General features: G+C 40.0%; 1 protein-coding gene and 2 non-coding genes across 3 annotated transcripts in view; all 3 read right to left on the bottom strand.

Annotated features, from left to right (window-relative positions):
* Positions 1 to 14,688, bottom strand: part of LOC6036749 (Krueppel-like factor 5) — a 99,159-nt gene extending 84,471 nt beyond the window's left edge. The window contains exons 1-3 of the mRNA XM_038250441.1: positions 14,637 to 14,688; positions 13,851 to 13,923; positions 7,712 to 7,872 (exon numbers count right to left, since the gene is read on the bottom strand). Coding sequence (XP_038106369.1) covers positions 7,712 to 7,872; positions 13,851 to 13,923; positions 14,637 to 14,688 — 286 coding nt within the window. The remainder of the gene's footprint in view (positions 1 to 7,711; positions 7,873 to 13,850; positions 13,924 to 14,636) is intronic.
* A 306-nt stretch (positions 14,689 to 14,994) lies between these two features.
* On the bottom strand, positions 14,995 to 15,067 carry Trnak-uuu. Its single transcript has one exon. It is a non-coding gene; the product is annotated as a tRNA-Lys (tRNA).
* A 763-nt stretch (positions 15,068 to 15,830) lies between these two features.
* Positions 15,831 to 16,025, bottom strand: LOC119768193. Its single transcript, XR_005278004.1, has one exon. It is a non-coding gene; the product is annotated as a U2 spliceosomal RNA (small nuclear RNA).
* Positions 16,026 to 18,878: the final 2,853 nt, after the last annotated feature.

Raw genomic sequence — 18,878 nt, 5'->3', positions numbered from 1 at the left:
GAAGCTAAGCTATCTGTATTAAATTACGATATACTCAACAATTTTGAGAAATAGTTGGGTCTGGGCAGCGTCTTGTATCACGAATGACATCAATCGTGCGTTCGGCCCGGCGCCGTGCAGCGAGAGTTCACCCGTGATACCAGATCCGGACTGCCGTTTATCAAGAGTGTGACGGGTTGCCACTGAGCAGATCTGCAAACTAACAAAGCGATCAATGTTCAGTTATCGTGCCATCACAGACGAAGACACACACCTCCGAAGAACCGAGGCTGTGGAACGTGTATATATAGTGCGCGGCGAGCAACGCAGTTCTAGCGATGGATGAAAACGAGGGTGCTTTGGCTCTCTTTTCAGTAGTGGAGCCTTACAAATGCAGTCACTTCGGTTTCTACCCGTTCGTAACAAGCTGCTGGGTATAGTTTCAATGAGAATCGTATTCTCCCCTTTGAACATGTTCAATCTTGTTTTGTAAACAGAGAGACTGCCTGCTCTCTCCTTCTCTCGAATGAGAATTCCTCTCTCTCTTGTTCTCTTTTGTCTGTTCGGAGTCGTGTGTCAGACTACCTTTTTGCTGGCGGTATTGAATCAAAGCAACAAGTGGATGAGGAGACTCTCTTCAAAAGAAGGATTAAAATGAGAGTCAGCTGGCTGTGCAATACCGTCACGTAGCCAGGGAAAGGAACAGACTCTCAGTGGTGTTTATGTTCCGCTTGTTACCTTAGCGGGTCGATATAGAGCAGTTCTCTAGGATTTCGGTCATTCGATTTTTTTTGTATTTTTTAATCCGACTGAAACTTTTTTGGTGCCTTCGGTATGCCCAAAGAAGCCATTTTGCATCATTAGTTTGTCCATATAATTTTCCATACAAATTTGGCAGCTGTCCATACAAAAATGATGTATGAAAATTCAAAAATCTGTATCTTTTGAAGGAATTTTTTGATCGATTTGGTGTCTTCGGCAAAGTTGTAGGTATGGATACGGACTACACTGGAAAAAATAATACACGGTAAAAAAATTTGGTGATTTTTTATTTATTTTTGTCACTAAAACTTGATTTACAAAAAAACACTATTTTTAATTTTTTTATTTTTGATATGTTTTAGAGGACATAAAATGCCAACTTTTCAGAAATTTCAGGTTGTGCAAAAATCATTGACCGAGTTATGAATTTTTTAATCAATACTGATTTTTCAAAAATCGAAATTTTGGTCGTAAAATTTTTCAACTTCATTTTTCGATGTAAAATCAAATTTGCAATAAAAAGTACTTTAGTGAAATTTTGATAAAGTGCACCGTTTTCAAGTTATAGCCATATTTAAGTGACTTTTTGAAAATAGTCGCAGTTTTTCATTTTTTAAAATTAGTGCACATGTTTGCCCAGTTTTGAAAAAAATATTTTTGAAAAGCTGAGAAAATTCTCTATATTTTGCTTATTCGGACTTTGTTGATACGACCTTTAGTTGCTGAGATATTGCAATGCAAAGGTTTAAAAACAGGAAAATTGATGTTTTCTAAGTTTCACCCAAACAACCCACCATTTTCTATCTTCAATATCTTAGCAACTAATGGTCCGATTTTCAATGTTAATATATGAAACAATTGTGAAATTTTCCGATCTTTTTGAAAAAAATATTTTCAAAATTTTCAAATCAAGACTAACATTTTAAAAGGGCGTAATATTGAATGTTTGGCCTTTTTGAAATGTTAGTCTTGATTTGAAAATTCCGAAAATATTTTTTTCAAATAGATCGGAAAATTTTACAAATGTTTCATATATTAACATTGAAAATTGGACCATTAGTTGCTAAGATATTGAAGATAGAAAATGGTGGGTTGTTTGGGTGAAACTTAGAAAACATCAATTTTCCTGTTTTTTAACCTTTGCATTGCAATATCTCAGCAACTAAAGGTCGTATCAACAAAGTCCGAATAAGCAAAATATAGAGAATTTTCTCAGCTTTTCAAAATATTTTTTCAAAACTGGGCAAACATGTGCACTAATTTTAAAAATGAAAACTGCGACTATTTTCAAAAGTCACTTAAATATGGCTATAACTTGAAAACGGTGCACTTTATCAAAATTTCACTAAAGTACTTTTTATTGCAAATTTGATTTTACATCGAAAAATGAAGTTGAAAATTTTACGACCAAAATTTCGATTTTTGAAAAATCAGTATTGATTAAAAATTCATAACTCGGTCAATGATTTTTGCACAACCTGAAATTTCTGAAAAGTTGGCATTTTATGTCCTCTAAAACATATCAAAAATAAAAAATTAAAAATAGTGTTTTTGTAAATCAAATTTTAGTGACAAAGTTAAATAAAAAATCACCAAATTTTTTTACCGTGTATTATTTTTCCAGTGTAGTCCGTATCCATACCTACAACTTTGCCGAAGACACCAAATCGATCAAAAATTCCTTCAAAAGATACAGAATTTTCATACATCATTTTGTATGGACAGCTGCCAAATTTGTATGGAAAATTATATGGACAAACTAATGATGCAAAATGGCTTCTTTGGGCATACCGAAGGCACCAAAAAAGTTTCAGTCGGATTAAAAAATACAAAAATTAAAATTGAAGAGAAAAGACCGATTTCGTAGAGAATTGCTCTATAGAAGCAAACGTGAGAGAGGATGTATGAAAAACAGATCAACAGCAGCGATTGAATCAGCTGTGCTCTTGGTTGGTGTTTGGCGCGAAGGCAAACGGCGGCTGCGCGTATTTTTCCGCCTCTATGTTCAACGAGCTTGCTAAATTAATTATGCTATTAAAACATAATAAAACATGATAATTTATGATCGTCGATAAACGAACTAACGAACTGAACAGAAGCAGGAATAGAAGGGGTTGAAAGAGGAAGCGTATGGGTATTGCATTTGAGAATGAAATTGCAGGTAATGGATGTAAGTTGGAGTTATGAAAAAGGTTCAATGAGGTCAAAAATGTCATAATTGTATGTTTTTTATTCTTTATTCAAACACTAAGGGATTTAGATGTAACCAAAATGACTTTTTGTGGGTAATCAAGGGCTTGTTCCGGTGCTCAAACTGAGCGCAAATCCCAAATATGCTTGATTGGCCGTAATTATAATAAATTCATAGATATCTTGAAACAACAAACAACAAACAACAAACAACAAACAACAAACAACAAACAACAAACAACAAACAACAAACAACAAACAACAAACAACAAACAACAAACAACAAACAACAAACAACAAACAACAAACAACAAACAACAAACAACAAACAACAAACAACAAACAACAAACAACAAACAACAAACAACAAACAACAAACAACAAACAACAAACAACAAACAACAAACAACAAACAACAAACAACAAACAACAAACAACAAACAACAAACAACAAACAACAAACAACAAACAACAAACAACAAACAACAAACAACAAACAACAAACAACAAACAACAAACAACAAACAACAAACAACAAACAACAAACAACAAACAACAAACAACAAACAACAAACAACAAACAACAAACAACAAACAACAAACAACAAACAACAAACAACAAACAACAAACAACAAACAACAAACAACAAACAACAAACAACAAACAACAAACAACAAACAACAAACAACAAACAACAAACAACAAACAACAAACAACAAACAACAAACAACAAACAACAAACAACAAACAACAAACAACAAACAACAAACAACAAACAACAAACAACAAACAACAAACAACAAACAACAAACAACAAACAACAAACAACAAACAACAAACAACAAACAACAAACAACAAACAACAAACAACAAACAACAAACAACAAACAACAAACAACAAACAACAAACAACAAACAACAAACAACAAACAACAAACAACAAACAACAAACAACAAACAACAAACAACAAACAACAAACAACAAACAACAAACAACAAACAACAAACAACAAACAACAAACAACAAACAACAAACAACAAACAACAAACAACTACAACAAAATCTAAAATTAATTAGACTTTCATGTCTTAAAGGTAAAATTGGGTTTTCTGTGAGTTAAATAATTGAATTTTATTTTTTTTGTAAATTTAATGAAAAGGTTTTTGTCGCAACTAAAAAACAATCAAATTACTTATGAGTCATTCCAGGTCAACTGAGTACACTTTTGGACTCGACCTTCACCGATAGTTAACAGAAATCCCAAGTTTGGTGCTGATTAGACCATCCCTCTATTTTTGGCACCGCCCTCTTTTTTGAAGATATTCTAAAAAACTTTTTTTTTCTTTTAATCATAACTTTGCAACTATTTGAGCAAAAGACTTTCTACAGGTTGAATTTTATAGAAAATTGTCCAAGAAACTCGATAAAAATAAAATTTTAACTCTTAAATACCCACTCATATTATATTTTAACATTTTAAGTATTAAAAATCAGTTTTGACCAATTCAATTCTGTTTTTATTTATTTTATTTTATCTCTATCGTGTTTCATGGACAATTTTACATAAACATCATTGTGTGTGTGTGTGTGTGCAACCAACCAAACGGGACCACGCGGTCGCTTCTTACAAATTGAGTTGTTTCCATGTATTTTTAGATCTACATTCTATACATGCAAATAACTCGCATAGGCATTTGGAAGGTGTTAGCTCTGCCGAGCTTCGGTGACCCATTTCTACGCTGGCTAGCCGAGCGCGAGGTACTTTAGCTTTGTCGACAAGCCCCGCCCTGAAGAACGTTTGGACCAATCGGATTCAAACGTTATTTAGAACTTCCGAACCCTTGTCAAAATGGACAAGGACTCAGCGCGTATATAGTTGATAGTAACAGTATTCCTAATTCCAGTCATAGCTCATCAAGTTGCGATGGCCTAGTGGTTAGCATTTTTGCTTACCAATCCAAAGGACGGGGGATCGAACCCCGACTCGAGCTTGATTTTTTCGTTCATGTTCAGGGTTTCAAGATTTATATTTCCTATACTTTCTCGTTGGGAGCAGATGGGAATCGAACCCAGGACCATTCGCTTACAAAGCGAACACCGTGACCAATCAGCCACGGCCGCTCCTTATTATACATAAACATCATTGTAGACCTCAAATTAAAATGAACTATTGGTGAGATACAGTGATTTTAAAACAATGTTTGATTTTGCGCAGCACTCAATCCTATGAATTTAAATCCGAAATAAGTTTTTCACATATAAAAACCGAACTATGCGGGATTCATCCCTTTTTGTTGAAAAGTACACCATGCACTTCCATGTGCTGCGCAAAATCATACTTTTTTTTTAGTAAAATCGCTGTATCTCGCCAATAGTTCATTTTAGTTTGAGGTCTACATTGATTTTTATGTAAAATTGTCCAGGAAACACGATAGTGATAAAATAAATCAAATAAAAACATGAGGATTTGGTCAAAATTGAATTTTAATACTTAAAACGTTAAAATATAATATTTTTGGGTCTTTTGCTCAAGTATTTGCAAAGTTATGATTAAAAGAAAAAAAGTTTTTTAGAAAATCGTCAAAAAAAAAGCGGTGCCAAAAATACAGGGATGGTCAGATCAGCACCAAACTTGGGATTTCTTTTAACTATCGACAGATGAACGTTCCCTTCAAGTTTGTTCCAAATCGGTGAAGATCGAGTCCAAAAGTGTACTCAGTTGAGATGGAAGGACCTTTAAAACAAAATAAAAAGTATTTAAAGCTATTATCAATAGCTCAGTTAATCAAACAAACATACCTTTTGGTGGTGACCGAACGCTGAGATCAACTGGTTCTAGCTGGACTGGTGGGCCCTCTGCCTATAAAGAAAATACAATACAGAACATTTTAATCAACATTTAGTAACTCTCATTACATGAAAATCAAATCGATTCGTGAGGATCGATATAAAAGCGTTACTGAGCTTATTAAAAAAAATCTCGTGAAAATAAAACAAACAAATTTTATGTTATAGCCCTCAAGGCACCGATTAGTTTCCATCGGATAACAGAGTGAAACATCATCAATTACCACACTATTACGAGAAAAAGGGCAGCAAACAAACTTACTAAAGTACCACTTTGTTGTCCGAGCAGAACAATGTACTACAACGGACAGATTTGCTCACTTGTTCACTTGGACCTTCTCCCAATACCTTGGCCAGTTCCAAGTCACTGCAAACAGTCGGCAGTGGCGTATTTCCTTATTAAGTGCGTGGGAATAACCTAATTAACTTCCATTTCCGAAGAGTGTCTGTCTACCTTACGGGGGAGAGGAGGGTTAGGGTGGTAAGGGGGCAATGCTTAGCAGCAATAAAGGCCCTTCTCCTCCTCGTGAGGAGGTTTCCCGCCAAGTGCAAACTGCACGTAAAGTGAAGAAAAAACAAACAAAACACGCCTTTTGCCTTTACGCTTCAATGGGTAGTCGTGGTCTTCTCGTGTCGCTTAAGCTTGAACTAGGAACGCTTAAGATGGATTAATTTCACTTTGATAATTTTCAAATTTTAAATCGGTTTAAGAATTGTTTTATAAAATAAAGAAATGTCAGATTTCTTTTGAATCCACTCATGGTAGGTGAAATTAAGTAACATTTACGAGTACCAAAATTTGTTAGCATCCCAAGTGCACCCTTTTATTAATGTGAAATCGGATCATTTATGCTGGAATCACGTTTTTCATTCTTTCTCACTCTCAGAGATCCTCAGACTCAGCACGCGATGCAGCACCACCATCATACTACCTAGCTGTGAGTACGTACAAATGCTGCGGCAACACCACCATCAACCCAGAGCGAGCGTTAATCTTCGTGAGGAGACCATTCTCCAAATCTCGGAGGAACCCATCAGCAGCCGCAGCAGCGGGGCCCTTAACCGAAGGTTCCCATCTTCTTCTGTCTCAAGGGATAGTCCTAAACATAACCTCACTTACAATAAAACGTTCAATATACACGAGAGGGGTTTATTTGGAGCTGTTTGGAGTCAATTCAATTCAACTGCAATAAACGTCAACCTGGGTATTGTGCTGAAGCTGCACGGTGCATTTGGGTTTGAGAGCTTCTCAAAAAGGGTTAAGTGAGGGGGGCGGGGCAGGATGGTACCCCCATTGAGGTGTATGTACACTTTCTGGTTAAATGAATGCTTCATGATCATTTTTCGTTGCGCTCCCCAACCCCGAGAAGTCATTTCGAGAAGCAATAGTGTTACCAGAAATTAGCAGATCAAAAAGTTTTCAGATTTTGGGAAACTCCATACTTTTACATAGACAGTTCCCAGCTTGAACAGTGATTCAATTTACTCTTTCCAGATCTGGCAACCCTAACCCTCAATGACTGTTTGCAAAACGGTCGCCTTGTCTCGCCAGCATCACCTCCCACTTGGAACTCCTTGGCGCACAGTCAGCCAGCCAGAACTCGGCTCGGATTGTCGTGGCCACGGCCCGGATCTTCCTCCCAGTCTCCAACCGCTTGGTGGTGGCGGCGGCCAGGCTTCGACTCATCAAAATCTATCTGCTTTTTAGCATCTATTACATAAACAGATTGAAATATCGTGTTCCGAGCGTGGGAGAATAGTTTAACCACCATAAAGAGAGGACTCCGGGTGATGACGACCCGGCGCGGTGGTTTTGGGCTTTTGCGCCCAGGTCGGTCCCTCGGGGGGTCGTGAACGCCCTTCGCCTAGATCTGCGCGCCACCGCCCTCCGACTGTGGCCACTTTTTTGCGCCTGGGAGCGAAATTTGTACCACGGTACTGCACCACCGCGTCAGCACCGTTCGCGGCCCGGTTGGAAGATGTGATCACGCCGAGTGACGATGAGTTCGGTAACGGTTGACTCTGGGAGTTGGCTCGGGTGAAAGCGATCTGGGACAAGGGGTCAAACGGCGCGTTCGGGCTGAGGATCGACCTGAGGGGGCTCGAGGGAAGGGGTTTTAGGGTATTGAAACGGGTTGTGTTTGACCCGTAAAAGATGAGAAATAGGAGTACTTTTGAATTTGTTTTGGGCAAATGATAATTGCCGTCATCATCTTATTCAGACTAAAAGAATTCATGTTGATGAATCATACTATCCAACACTAGTTCACTTTACCCTAATGTTTCTGTTTCTTACAAAAAAAAAGCTGATATAAAAATATACTCTGAAAAGTAGCTTTCTGCGATTAGATTCTGAAAAAAAGGAGCTGAGAAGTATGCCAAATATATTCTTAACTGGCAAAAGTTAATTTTATTGCTGCGCTATAATTAGCTTCCTCTCAGTAAAGAAAGATAGTCCCACGCAGTTTAAACCACATCTGAGTGCGTAATGTCGAATGTGGTTCAAAAACCAACCGATGATGAATGTGCTGGAATGTATGGGCTGTCAAAATTATGACAGAAAATATCTCAATCCATCAAGTACTAATCCCCCGGTCGGCATGGGAACGCACCACGCGTCTTTTAGACCTAACCTAACTGACTTGATCTGAAATGATGAGTGAAAGACGTAATTTAAGTGTGTAATTGCGTTTATGGTGCTCGAAATAGTTTGCTGCCATCGGTCAGGTAGGTTAATGTAGTATCATAGGTTTTTTTTATCAGAGCAGCTAATAATGCAATTTTGTTGAGAAAGACTCATTTTTTGAGAACGTTTTGAAGGAAAAAATACGCAATTTGCGGGAGGTTCCTAAGCGATGAATTTTGGTATTTTTATAATTTGATAAATTCTTTGTGCAAACGTTTGGCCTGTCTCAGCATCCCCTCCAAAATTGGGACGAAAAATCAGGGGGCAACAAAAACATTTAAAAAAACTTCAAATTTTTAATGAAAATATAACTGACTTATTAACTGAAATCAGTCTAGCATTAATTTTTTAACAATATATAGCATGTTTGGTCTCATTTAAAAATATTTTGGATTTATAAGAAATTCTGATGTACAGCACCCTAGACAGCATTTCGTCAAAACTTAGATATTTTATAAACTATTAATGGCAAAACAACTGAACAAGTTTTCGAAACACTTTTTTCATTGAAATGTTGAAATCATGAATCGTAATTTTATTTTTTTTCCTCACCACTCGATTTTAGTCAGAGTCGAGGGTCATAAACATAAAAAAATATTTGCAACGGCCTAAGTTATTGAAATGTAGATTCTTAAAGTATAAAGTTTGTCAAAAATAGTTTTCTCAGGGTCACCATATTAGCCCTTATTTTTTTTCCTGTGTCGCTTTTCAATGTTATAACATGAACTATTGTTATATTTTCTGCTTTAATGCTAATCTCATCAATTCAGAAAAGTCGAAACAAATTATTTCACATTTCACAATGATAGACTTAATTACTGAATTAGGTATATCTAATCTGAGCTCGCTGAAGCCCCTCTGGAGGCCTGCTGGAGCCACATGGAAGCAGCCATCAACGCAGCGGCATCGAGCGCCATCGGGTACGTGGACGTGGACCGAGTTCGACGGAACGGCTGGTTCGACGAGGAATGTCAGGCGATTTGGGACGAGAAGAAAGCTGCGCGGGACAAGTGGCTGCTGCACAACACCCGAGGGAACAAGGAGTCGTACAAACAATTGCGAAGACAGCAAACCCATCTTTCTGGGACAAGAAGCGCCGCCTGGAAGAGTTGGAGTGCCAGGACATGGAACAGTAGGGTGTAATATGGTTGTATGGAAAAAATTAAAGTTGTCTAAATTTAGTGAGCACAGCACTTTTTCAGTTCCTATTGGGGTCCTCAACAACTCCCCAAAGTTTGGGACCAATTAGTTTAGTCCTCACTTTGCGCAAAGCGATTCAATTTTCCATATAAATTTGTATGGAGAAAACCATTTTTTTGGATTTTGATATTTATTAAATCCACGTTTTATGCTATATCAAAACATGACTCATATTCCGATGCTCTGGAATCTGCTCTACAACTTTCCAGAAGAGAGTATGGTGCTAGCTTGCCCCTAAAAAAAGATACAGCGTGTTCAAAACTCGTCTAAAGCGTGTTTTTTGCTCGAAAATCACGTTTTAGACGAGTTTTGAGGGCTCTATATCTTCTTTTAGGAGCAAGTTAGCACCATACTCTCTTCGGCAAAGTTGTAGAGCACCTTCCAAAGCATCGAAATATGAGTCCGGTTTTGATATGGCATGAAACGTCGAATTGTTAAATATCAAAATCCTAAAAAATGGTTTTCCCCATACAAATTTATATTGAAAATTGAATCGCTTTGCGCAAAGTGAGGACTAAACCAATCGGTCCCAAACTTTGGGGAGTTGTTTAGGACCCCAAAAGGAACTGAAAAAGTGCTGTGCTGGAAAATCGATTTTGATATTACACCCTAATGGAACAGCTGTATCGCTCCAACGAAACGCGCAAGTTCTACAAGAAACTCAGTCAATCCCGGAAAGGCTTCATGCCGCGGGCCGAAATGTGCCGGGATAAGGACGGAGGCATCTTGACGGACGAGCGTGAGGTGATCGAAAGGTGGAAGCAGCACTTCGACGAGCACCTGAACGGCCCAGAGGCGGAGTACCAGGACGACGGGGGAAACGACGTCAGCGGTATGGTGGACGGTGAGGACGAGCCAGCACCCACGATGAGGGAGGTTAAGGATGTCATCAAGAAGCTGAGGAACAACAAAGCAGCGGGTAAGGATGGTATCGGTGCTGAACTCATCAAGATGGGCCCGGACAAGCTGGCGGCCTGTCTACACCGGCTGATAGTCAAGGTCTGGGACACAGAACAGCTACCGGAGGAGTGGAAAGAGGGAGTAATATGCCCGATCTACAAGAAGGGGGACAAGTTGGAATGTGAGAACTATCGAGCCATCACTATTCTCAACGCGGTCTACAAAGTGCTGTCTCAGATCATCTTCTGTCGTCTGTCGGAGCGAGCAAATGATTTCGTTGGGACGTACCAAGCCGGTTTTGTGGAGGGGAAATCGACGACGGACCAAATCTTTTTGCTACGCCAAATCCTCCAAAAGTGTCGCGAGTACCAGATCCCGACGCACCACCTGTTCATCGATTTCAAAGCCGCATACGACTCGGTCGATCGCGAAGAGCTATGGAAGATCATGTACGAGAACGGAAGCTAATGAGACTAGTGAAATCGACGATGGACGGGGCACGGTGCAGCGTGAAGATTTCGGAAGCGATGTCCGACCCAATCGAATCGCGCAAGGGACTGCGACAAGGCGACGGTATCTCCGGCCTCTGTTTCAACATTGGGCTTGAAGGTGTTATGAGGCGGGCAGTCAGTTCATCTGCTATGCCGACGACATGGACATTGTCGGCAGAACGTTCGAGGATGTGGCCAGGCGGTACACCGAATTGAAGCGGGAAGCGGATAAGGTTGGATTGAAGGTGAATGTGGCGAAGACGAAGTATCTGCTGGCAGGAGGAACCGAGTCCCTTAAGGCTCGCATAGGACCGAGCGTGACGATCGACGGCGACGAGTTCGAGGTCGTGGAGGAGTTTGTGTACCTCGGATCGTTGGTAACGTCGGACAACAACTGCAGCAGAGAAATTCGGAGGCGCATCATCACCGGTAGTCGTGCCTACTATGGACTCCACAAGACCCTACGGTCTGGTCATCTTTCCCGGTGTACAAAGTGCACCATGTACGAAACGCTGATAAGACCCGTCGTCCTCTACGGGCACGAGACGTGGACGATGCTCGAGGAGGACCTGCAAGCGCTTGAAGTTTTCGAACGGCGAGTGCTTAGGACGATCTTTGGCGGCGTACGGGAGAACAATGTGTGGTGGAGAAGGATGAACCACGAGCTGGCGCAACTCTACGGCAAGCCAAGCATTTGGAAAGTCGCCAAGGCTGGCCGAATCCGGTGGGCCGGACACGTCGCAAGAATGCCGGACGCGCTGGATGCGCGCCAACCGAACCAGACTATCAATCCGGTGAAGTTGGTGTTCAATTCGGAGCCGGTTGGAACGCGGCGGAGGGGGGCGCAACGTGCAAGGTGGTTGAACCTGGTGGAGGAAGATCTGGAAAGTGTGGGAGTTCCGCAGCGGAATTGGAGAGTAGCAGCCCAGGACCGAGTTAGATGGCAACGCATCTGGAGACAGCTCACGACCCGGAGGTTGTACGAGCAGTAAAACACAACACATATCTAATCTAATCTAATCTAATCTAACCCTAGCGCAGCCAGTCTTTCGAAGGCGTCCTGGATTATTTTCTGAATTAGGTATAACTAATGAAAATTAAAATGTTGTCGATATATCTCAAAGTTTTTGTCTCTCCCTTCAAAAACAGTCAAAAAAATCAGGGGAAAAAACAATTAAATAAAATCTTTTAAATTGAAGTAAAATTTAAAGTGCAGATAAAAACAACATGAAGTACGTTTATAATCATTTATAATATGTTTGAGTAAGTTTTTTTTTAAGTTTTAGTGAATTTTCAAGTAACTATTTCAAACCGATTGTAATGTATTTTTCATGCCTTTCTGCTATGAAGTCTTAAAATCCTGGCCTGTTGTTTTATTAAATATTTTATAATATTTTTTTAAAATAATTTCAATTCAAAAAAAAAAATCTTTAAACTTCGAGACATTCTTGAAAAATTTAAAGCACTGTATGAAGCAGATTACAATAAGTTTCCAGAATGGATGACTATCGTTCTTAAAAGTCAAAAATCTTTATAAGGATCCAAATACTTGGTTTACTAATGTTCAGTTAAGCCATTGCAAATATTTGTCAAAGTTTATGTCACCCCCTGCATTTGGGCTCGTTTCAAAATGTTTTGAACTTTTATGAAATTGCAATTCACAGCACCGCAAAAACATTTTTTTCTAGCAAAAATAAAATTTTCGTCAATACTTAAAATTTTTGGAAATTAATGATTGCAAACCAACCGGACAGGTGTTTTATGAATTTTTTGCACTTTTTTCGTTCAAATGTTGAAACCGTCGCCTGTAATTTAAATTTTTAACTTTTTTATTTTTTGCCCCTTCCTCGACTTTGGTTATAGTCAAGGTACATAAACTTCGAACAATATTTCCAACGGTCTTCATGTGAGTAAAAAAGCAAATAAGTTTAAATATCAGGAAAATTGAAAAAAAAAAAAACATGAACTCAAAACAGTTAAAAGTATCATTTCTCAGCACTCAAAACCATGCTGAAATGTTTAACAATTCACCACTGTTTCATTAGTATGGAAGGCCATTTGATATTTCTCAAATTTTTAAAACACACAAAGTTTCACAACGGAACTGCAAAAATTATATGTTGACTTTATGTTATGTGTATGTGAATGAAAAATCAAATTTGAAATCAAAAAGTACTTATCATGATTTGTTATATCATGCACCGTTTGGTGGTTATACCCTATGAAATAAATTTCGTTTGATTAAATATAACGTGATTTAATAACACTTTAAAAGCCATGACCTCTCTAAAAAAAATTTCGAGAAAATCAGAAAATTTCCTACAAATTTGTTTAAAAAGTGATGAATTTTTAAGTGACAATAAGTTAACAAATATTCGTCTGATTTTCAAAGTAAAAAAATTAAGTATCCTGAAATTTTTCGATCCCTCTAATAAAAACATTTTTATATTTTTGAAATAATCCCTAGCATTTCAGAAGATACAATCACATTTATTATCGTCCATATAAAATTGAAAGATTAGTAAAAAATAGTGTTGAGTAGTTGGTTTACTTTGAACTTGATCAATTCTAACCGTTGTTTTTTTCTTAATTCACTCTTTCAACTATTACAACAAAATTTTTCTTATGTGTTTTCAACGAATACCTTCGCTACCGTAATTAGTACACTCTCCCGTGTCACACCAAACCGGAGAGACCCCCTTGAGCGCAGAAATAAGTGGCCGCTCGGTAGCTCTCAAAGTTCGTATAGCCATATAGGTTTACCCTCAACAGACACACACACGCGGAACCTACCCTGCTGCGCCGAGGGGGCCTGCGCAGCCCCAAAGAGGACCTCCGTCCTTCGAAACTCGGCTGCTGGCCGCTGCTTGTCGGAAAAGAATAATTAAAATGAATCGATTAGTGGACTTGTTAACTCCCTAATGTGGCTGTTGAGCGCGGGGGAGCCCCTTGGCTGCCCGTTGGCCACGGAAACTGGGCCCCCTCCAAACGGCCACGAGCGGCAGCTGCATTAATTAATATCTCAGTACTAACGTGTTCATATTAACTTGTCCGCCGCCGCCGTCGGTCGCCAAGAAGTGAGGTTTGGATTTCCGTGCGCGCCTGCATGCAACTCAACCTTGGTGGACCCCCCACCTTTATGAATATATGATAGTCCGCCCCCGCCTCCCCCCACCCCCTCTGTTGGGCAAGTGTTTGACCAGGGTCGGTCGCCATATTTTATCCTCAAAACTGCTGAAAGGCTGGAAAAGCTGTTGGCTGTAGAGAGATCCAGTTCCACGCCACAAAAGGTGCCATTTAAGTATATGGGGTCCAAGTGAGGGAGCTATTGGAGATTAATGGTTTCACCTGGGTCGCCCCCCGCCCCCCCGCCCCCCGGCCCAAGCTAAAATTTATAGGTAACAACAAGTGAAACCAGCTGTCAAACACTTGATCGCGCGCGCTCGTTCCTGATCTTGATCTCTGCTCTCTATGAGTGTGTGTTCTCCAGGGGAACCTGTACAATTTTTAGGGGCACGGTCACTTGATCCGAACTGCACACTTTGTTAAGCGAAAATCTACTTATCCAGGGGCCCCCACCTTCGACCAGCCTGGTTCTACGCCACTGTCCCACCCCGGTCGAGTCATACATGGAGAGTGCTCTACTTTCAAGGTTAGCCGAATCCCATTAAAGCCCGGGGAGGTGAAACAAGGATCCCGGTGTCACCTGTTTTGTGCCGGGCTGTGGACGGAGTTGAGGGTGCCCGACACTGTGATCGACCACGACACGACACGGTACTACCTTCACAATGTCACAAGATCTGCAACTCGAGCACCCCCTTAAGAGTGAGGTGAGTTTAAGGCATTGTAAATTATGACTAATTCATTTCAGATGTAAACATTTAAAGCAAAGATGAGGGTCCAGGCTTTCAGGCAAAATAGAAAAAAAATATTACTTCGCCCGAATAGGGACTTGAACCCTAGACCGTTGGATTAAAAGTCCAACGCTCTACCGACTGAGCTATCCGGGCGCACACATTTTTCACCATGTGTTTCATTCCGGGCGACTCCTATTTCATTTTATTTTCTTTGTTTTGGTTTTGCTTTTTCCCCCTCCAAACAGGTAAAATAAGCCATAGAGAATTCAACCTTGAAACCAAAATTGCCTTCCTCAATCATTTTCGTGTGCGATTTTCGAAGATTTCGCTGCTACCACGTGCGCGCAATTAGAGAGCCAATCGGTGAGCATTGAGCTGCCCGGAACCGTCAGAGTCAAGAGCAAGACGAAGGGGAATGAATGTTGAGATTGCTCTCCGTCCAGCTCGTCTCTTTGCCACTCTCTTCGCAGTCTCCTTTTTTTTTAATCTTGAGACGTTCTGAAACGTTTGAAATCGTTTTACACGGCTTTTGTGTACGGTTTGTACCCAATTTTAAAATATGATTAAATTTTATTTTCAGGCTGTTGTTCGCCCTTTTAGAACTTTTTCATGCTTTCGATTTCAGACAAAATTTATTCGTATAAGTGGTCATGGAGAGGTTCGCTATTGAATTTGATTATGTTTAATGACGTGATTCGTCTGCTTCTGGTCTGGTCTGTTTTCGTGTGAGCCCAATCTGCGGTTTTGTTGAACAGCAGTAATGCTCGCAGTAGGCTTGGTCAGACAAGAATTTTGAAGTTTTGTTTCGACTTTCTGATCTATTCATCACGCGTTCAGCAAGCCCGTAGTCTCGAGGCAAGGTCGATCAGCTCATGATGCTGAGTTCTACAGAAATACATTTTTCTTTGGTGTGAATTTTAAGTGGGCCGATCCCGGCGGTACTGCAATACCGGGCCAACCCGTGGCGGAAGTGGAGCAAGCCCCTAAACTGTCCGCCGCTTTCCAAAAATCAGTTTAACATTTGTTGTCTTCCTATGGAAGAGCTATCAGATGTTAAGCTGATAAGAACAGATACTACACTTTGATCTTAGCCTTTAGGCCGAGAAGCGATACTGGTTAGGAGTCATCGGAAGGCACTTCGTCTTGCTCGGACACGTTACAGTAGCAATATATAGAGGAGGGTAGACACCAAGAGAGAGGTTGAAACAGCTGCTGCAGTGTGGAATATGGCAAAAATAGCTGCCTGCTACGATTCCATACAGTGAGGTAGAGCGCAAGACGTGATTCAGCAAGTGTGGAAATATGAATGAGGGGAGAGAGTAAAATAGAATCGCAATCCACCTGGAAACGGATGTTTTATTTTACTTATTGCAAATATATTCTGATAAGATCTTTTGTAAATCTAAAAATAGATTTGAACCTTATAAGAAAATAAAAATAAGCTTTTTTATTAGATTAGAGAGCAATTGGAAAGCAATTCATCCGAGAAAAAGCCCATTTTATTTTGCTATTGCTATTGCTATTGCTATTGCTATTGCTATTGCTATTGCTATTGCTATTGCTATTGCTATTGCTATTGCTATTGCTATTGCTATTGCTATTGCTATTGCTATTGCTATTGCTATTGCTATTGCTATTGCTATTGCTATTGCTATTGCTATTGCTATTGCTATTGCTATTGCTATTGCTATTGCTATTGCTATTGCTATTGCTATTGCTATTGCTATTGCTATTGCTATTGCTATTGCTATTGCTATTGCTATTGCTATTGCTATTGCTATTGCTATTGCTATTGCTATTGCTATTGCTATTGCTATTGCTATTGCTATTGCTATTGCTATTGCTATTGCTATTGCTATTGCTATTGCTATTGCTATTGCTATTGCTATTGCTATTGCTATTGCTATTGCTATTGCTATTGCTATTGCTATTGCTATTGCTATTGCTATTGCTATTGCTATTGCTATTGCTATTGCTATTGCTATTGCTATTGCTATTGCTATTGCTATTGCTATTGCTATTGCTATTGCTATTGCTATTGCTATTGCTATTGCTATTGCTATTGCTATTGCTATTGCTATTGCTATTGCTATTGCTATTGCTATTGCTATTGCTATTGCTATTATTGCTATTGCTATTGCTATTGCTATTGCTATTGCTATTGCTATTGCTATTGCTATTGCTATTGCTATTGCTATTGCTATTACTATTGCTATTGCTATTGCTATTGCTATTGCATTGCTATTGCTATTGCTATTGCTATTGCTATTGCTATATGCTATTGCTATTGCTATTGCTATTGCTATTGCTATTGCTATTGCTATTGCTATTGCTATTGCTATTGCTATTGCTATTGCTATTGCTATTGCTATTGCTATTGCTATTGCTATTGCTATTGCTATTGCTATTGCTATTGCTATTGCTATTGCTATTGCTATTGCTATTGCTATTGCTATTGCTATTGCTATTGCTATTGCTATTGCTATTGCTATTGCTATTGCTATTGCTATTGCTATTGCTATTGCTATTGCTATTGCTATTGTTGGCACCTCATGCAGCACAAATTTTATGATGAATGTCTTCTGAATACAGATTGTGTATCGCATAGCCTGCGAGCTTTATTTATTGTGTAATTATTTTAAATGTTGTTCAATTTTTAACTTCAACACCTTAATCGAAGGTATTTGTTACTATTAAAATCTGATACATTAGCACAACTTCAATATATGGCGGACAAACTGCAACATTGTAACCCATGTCCCTGCACTCTATACAGCTAATACAGCTTTCCGAACTTCTTTCGCAATGTTTAACACCACCTCCGGCCAGCCAGCCGGTGTCTTACAATTTGGACCTAGTTCTCACACCTAACCCCTAAACGGTACCGCGAGATGCCATTCTAATCCTCGTGTAGAGTCACCGTTTTGGACGTGTACCCCGAGAGTCAAACTGTCACTTATTTATCACACAACCAATTGCTATTAATTCCTGGGCCATTTTGCGCCCTAATGAGCGCCATTTATTCTCCCCCCAACCAAGTGTCAGTTCCCTTCTCGATGGTAGAGCTCTCCATAGCACTATTGACGGGCAACAACACTGCTCCTGGTCCGGACAAGATCAAGTTCAGCTTGCTGAAGAATCTTCCGGACGTCGCCAAGCAGCGTCTGTTGAAACTGTTCAACACGTTGGTGGAGCAGAACGTAATTCCACACGAATGGCGACAGGTCCGGGTGGTTGCCATTCAAAAGCCCGGTAAGCCGGCGTCCGACCACAACTCGTATCGTCCAATCAGCTTGCTGTCGTGTCTACGCAAGTTGCTGGAGAAGATGATCCTCGACCGCCTCGAACCATGGATGGAACGAGAGCACTTGCTGTCAGACACGCAGTATGGCTTCCGGAGAGGCAAGGGAACAAGCGACTGTCTAGCCTTGCTGGCCACAGGGATCGACATAGCCCGTGGTAAGAAACAGCAAATGGCTTCTGTCTTTCTAGACATCAAGGGTGCATTCGATTCAGTCTCCATCGATGTGTTGGGAGTAAAGCTGCGGCGGAGCGGTCTCAATCCGACGATGTGCAACTTCCTCATCAACCTGTTGTCAGAAAAACACATGCACTTTGTGCAAGGTGATCTGGCAATCACCCGGATAAGTTACATGGGTTTGGCACAAGGCTCACGCCTTAGCCCATCCATGTATAACTTCTACGTCAGCGACATCGATGATTGTTTGACCGGAGACTGCACCCTTATACAGTACGCAGATGACGCAGTGGTTTCAATCACTGCCAAGAAGGAAGTCGATCTGCTAGAACCATTGCAAGATACCCTGAACAACTTGGCCCATTGGGCAGTTGAAAAGGGTATTGAATTCTCTCCGGCGAAGACGGAACTGGTCGTTTTTACAGGGAAGCCTGAACCGGCACAGCTCAATCTTTCTCTCTCGGGAAAGACTATCGAGCAGTCGGA

This window comes from Culex quinquefasciatus, chromosome 2, assembly GCF_015732765.1.
Source record: "Culex quinquefasciatus strain JHB chromosome 2, VPISU_Cqui_1.0_pri_paternal, whole genome shotgun sequence".
Classification (NCBI taxonomy): Eukaryota; Metazoa; Arthropoda; class Insecta; order Diptera; family Culicidae; genus Culex; species Culex quinquefasciatus.
Note: the sequence above shows the minus strand (reverse complement) of the source record. Positions and strands in the feature narration are given on the sequence as shown.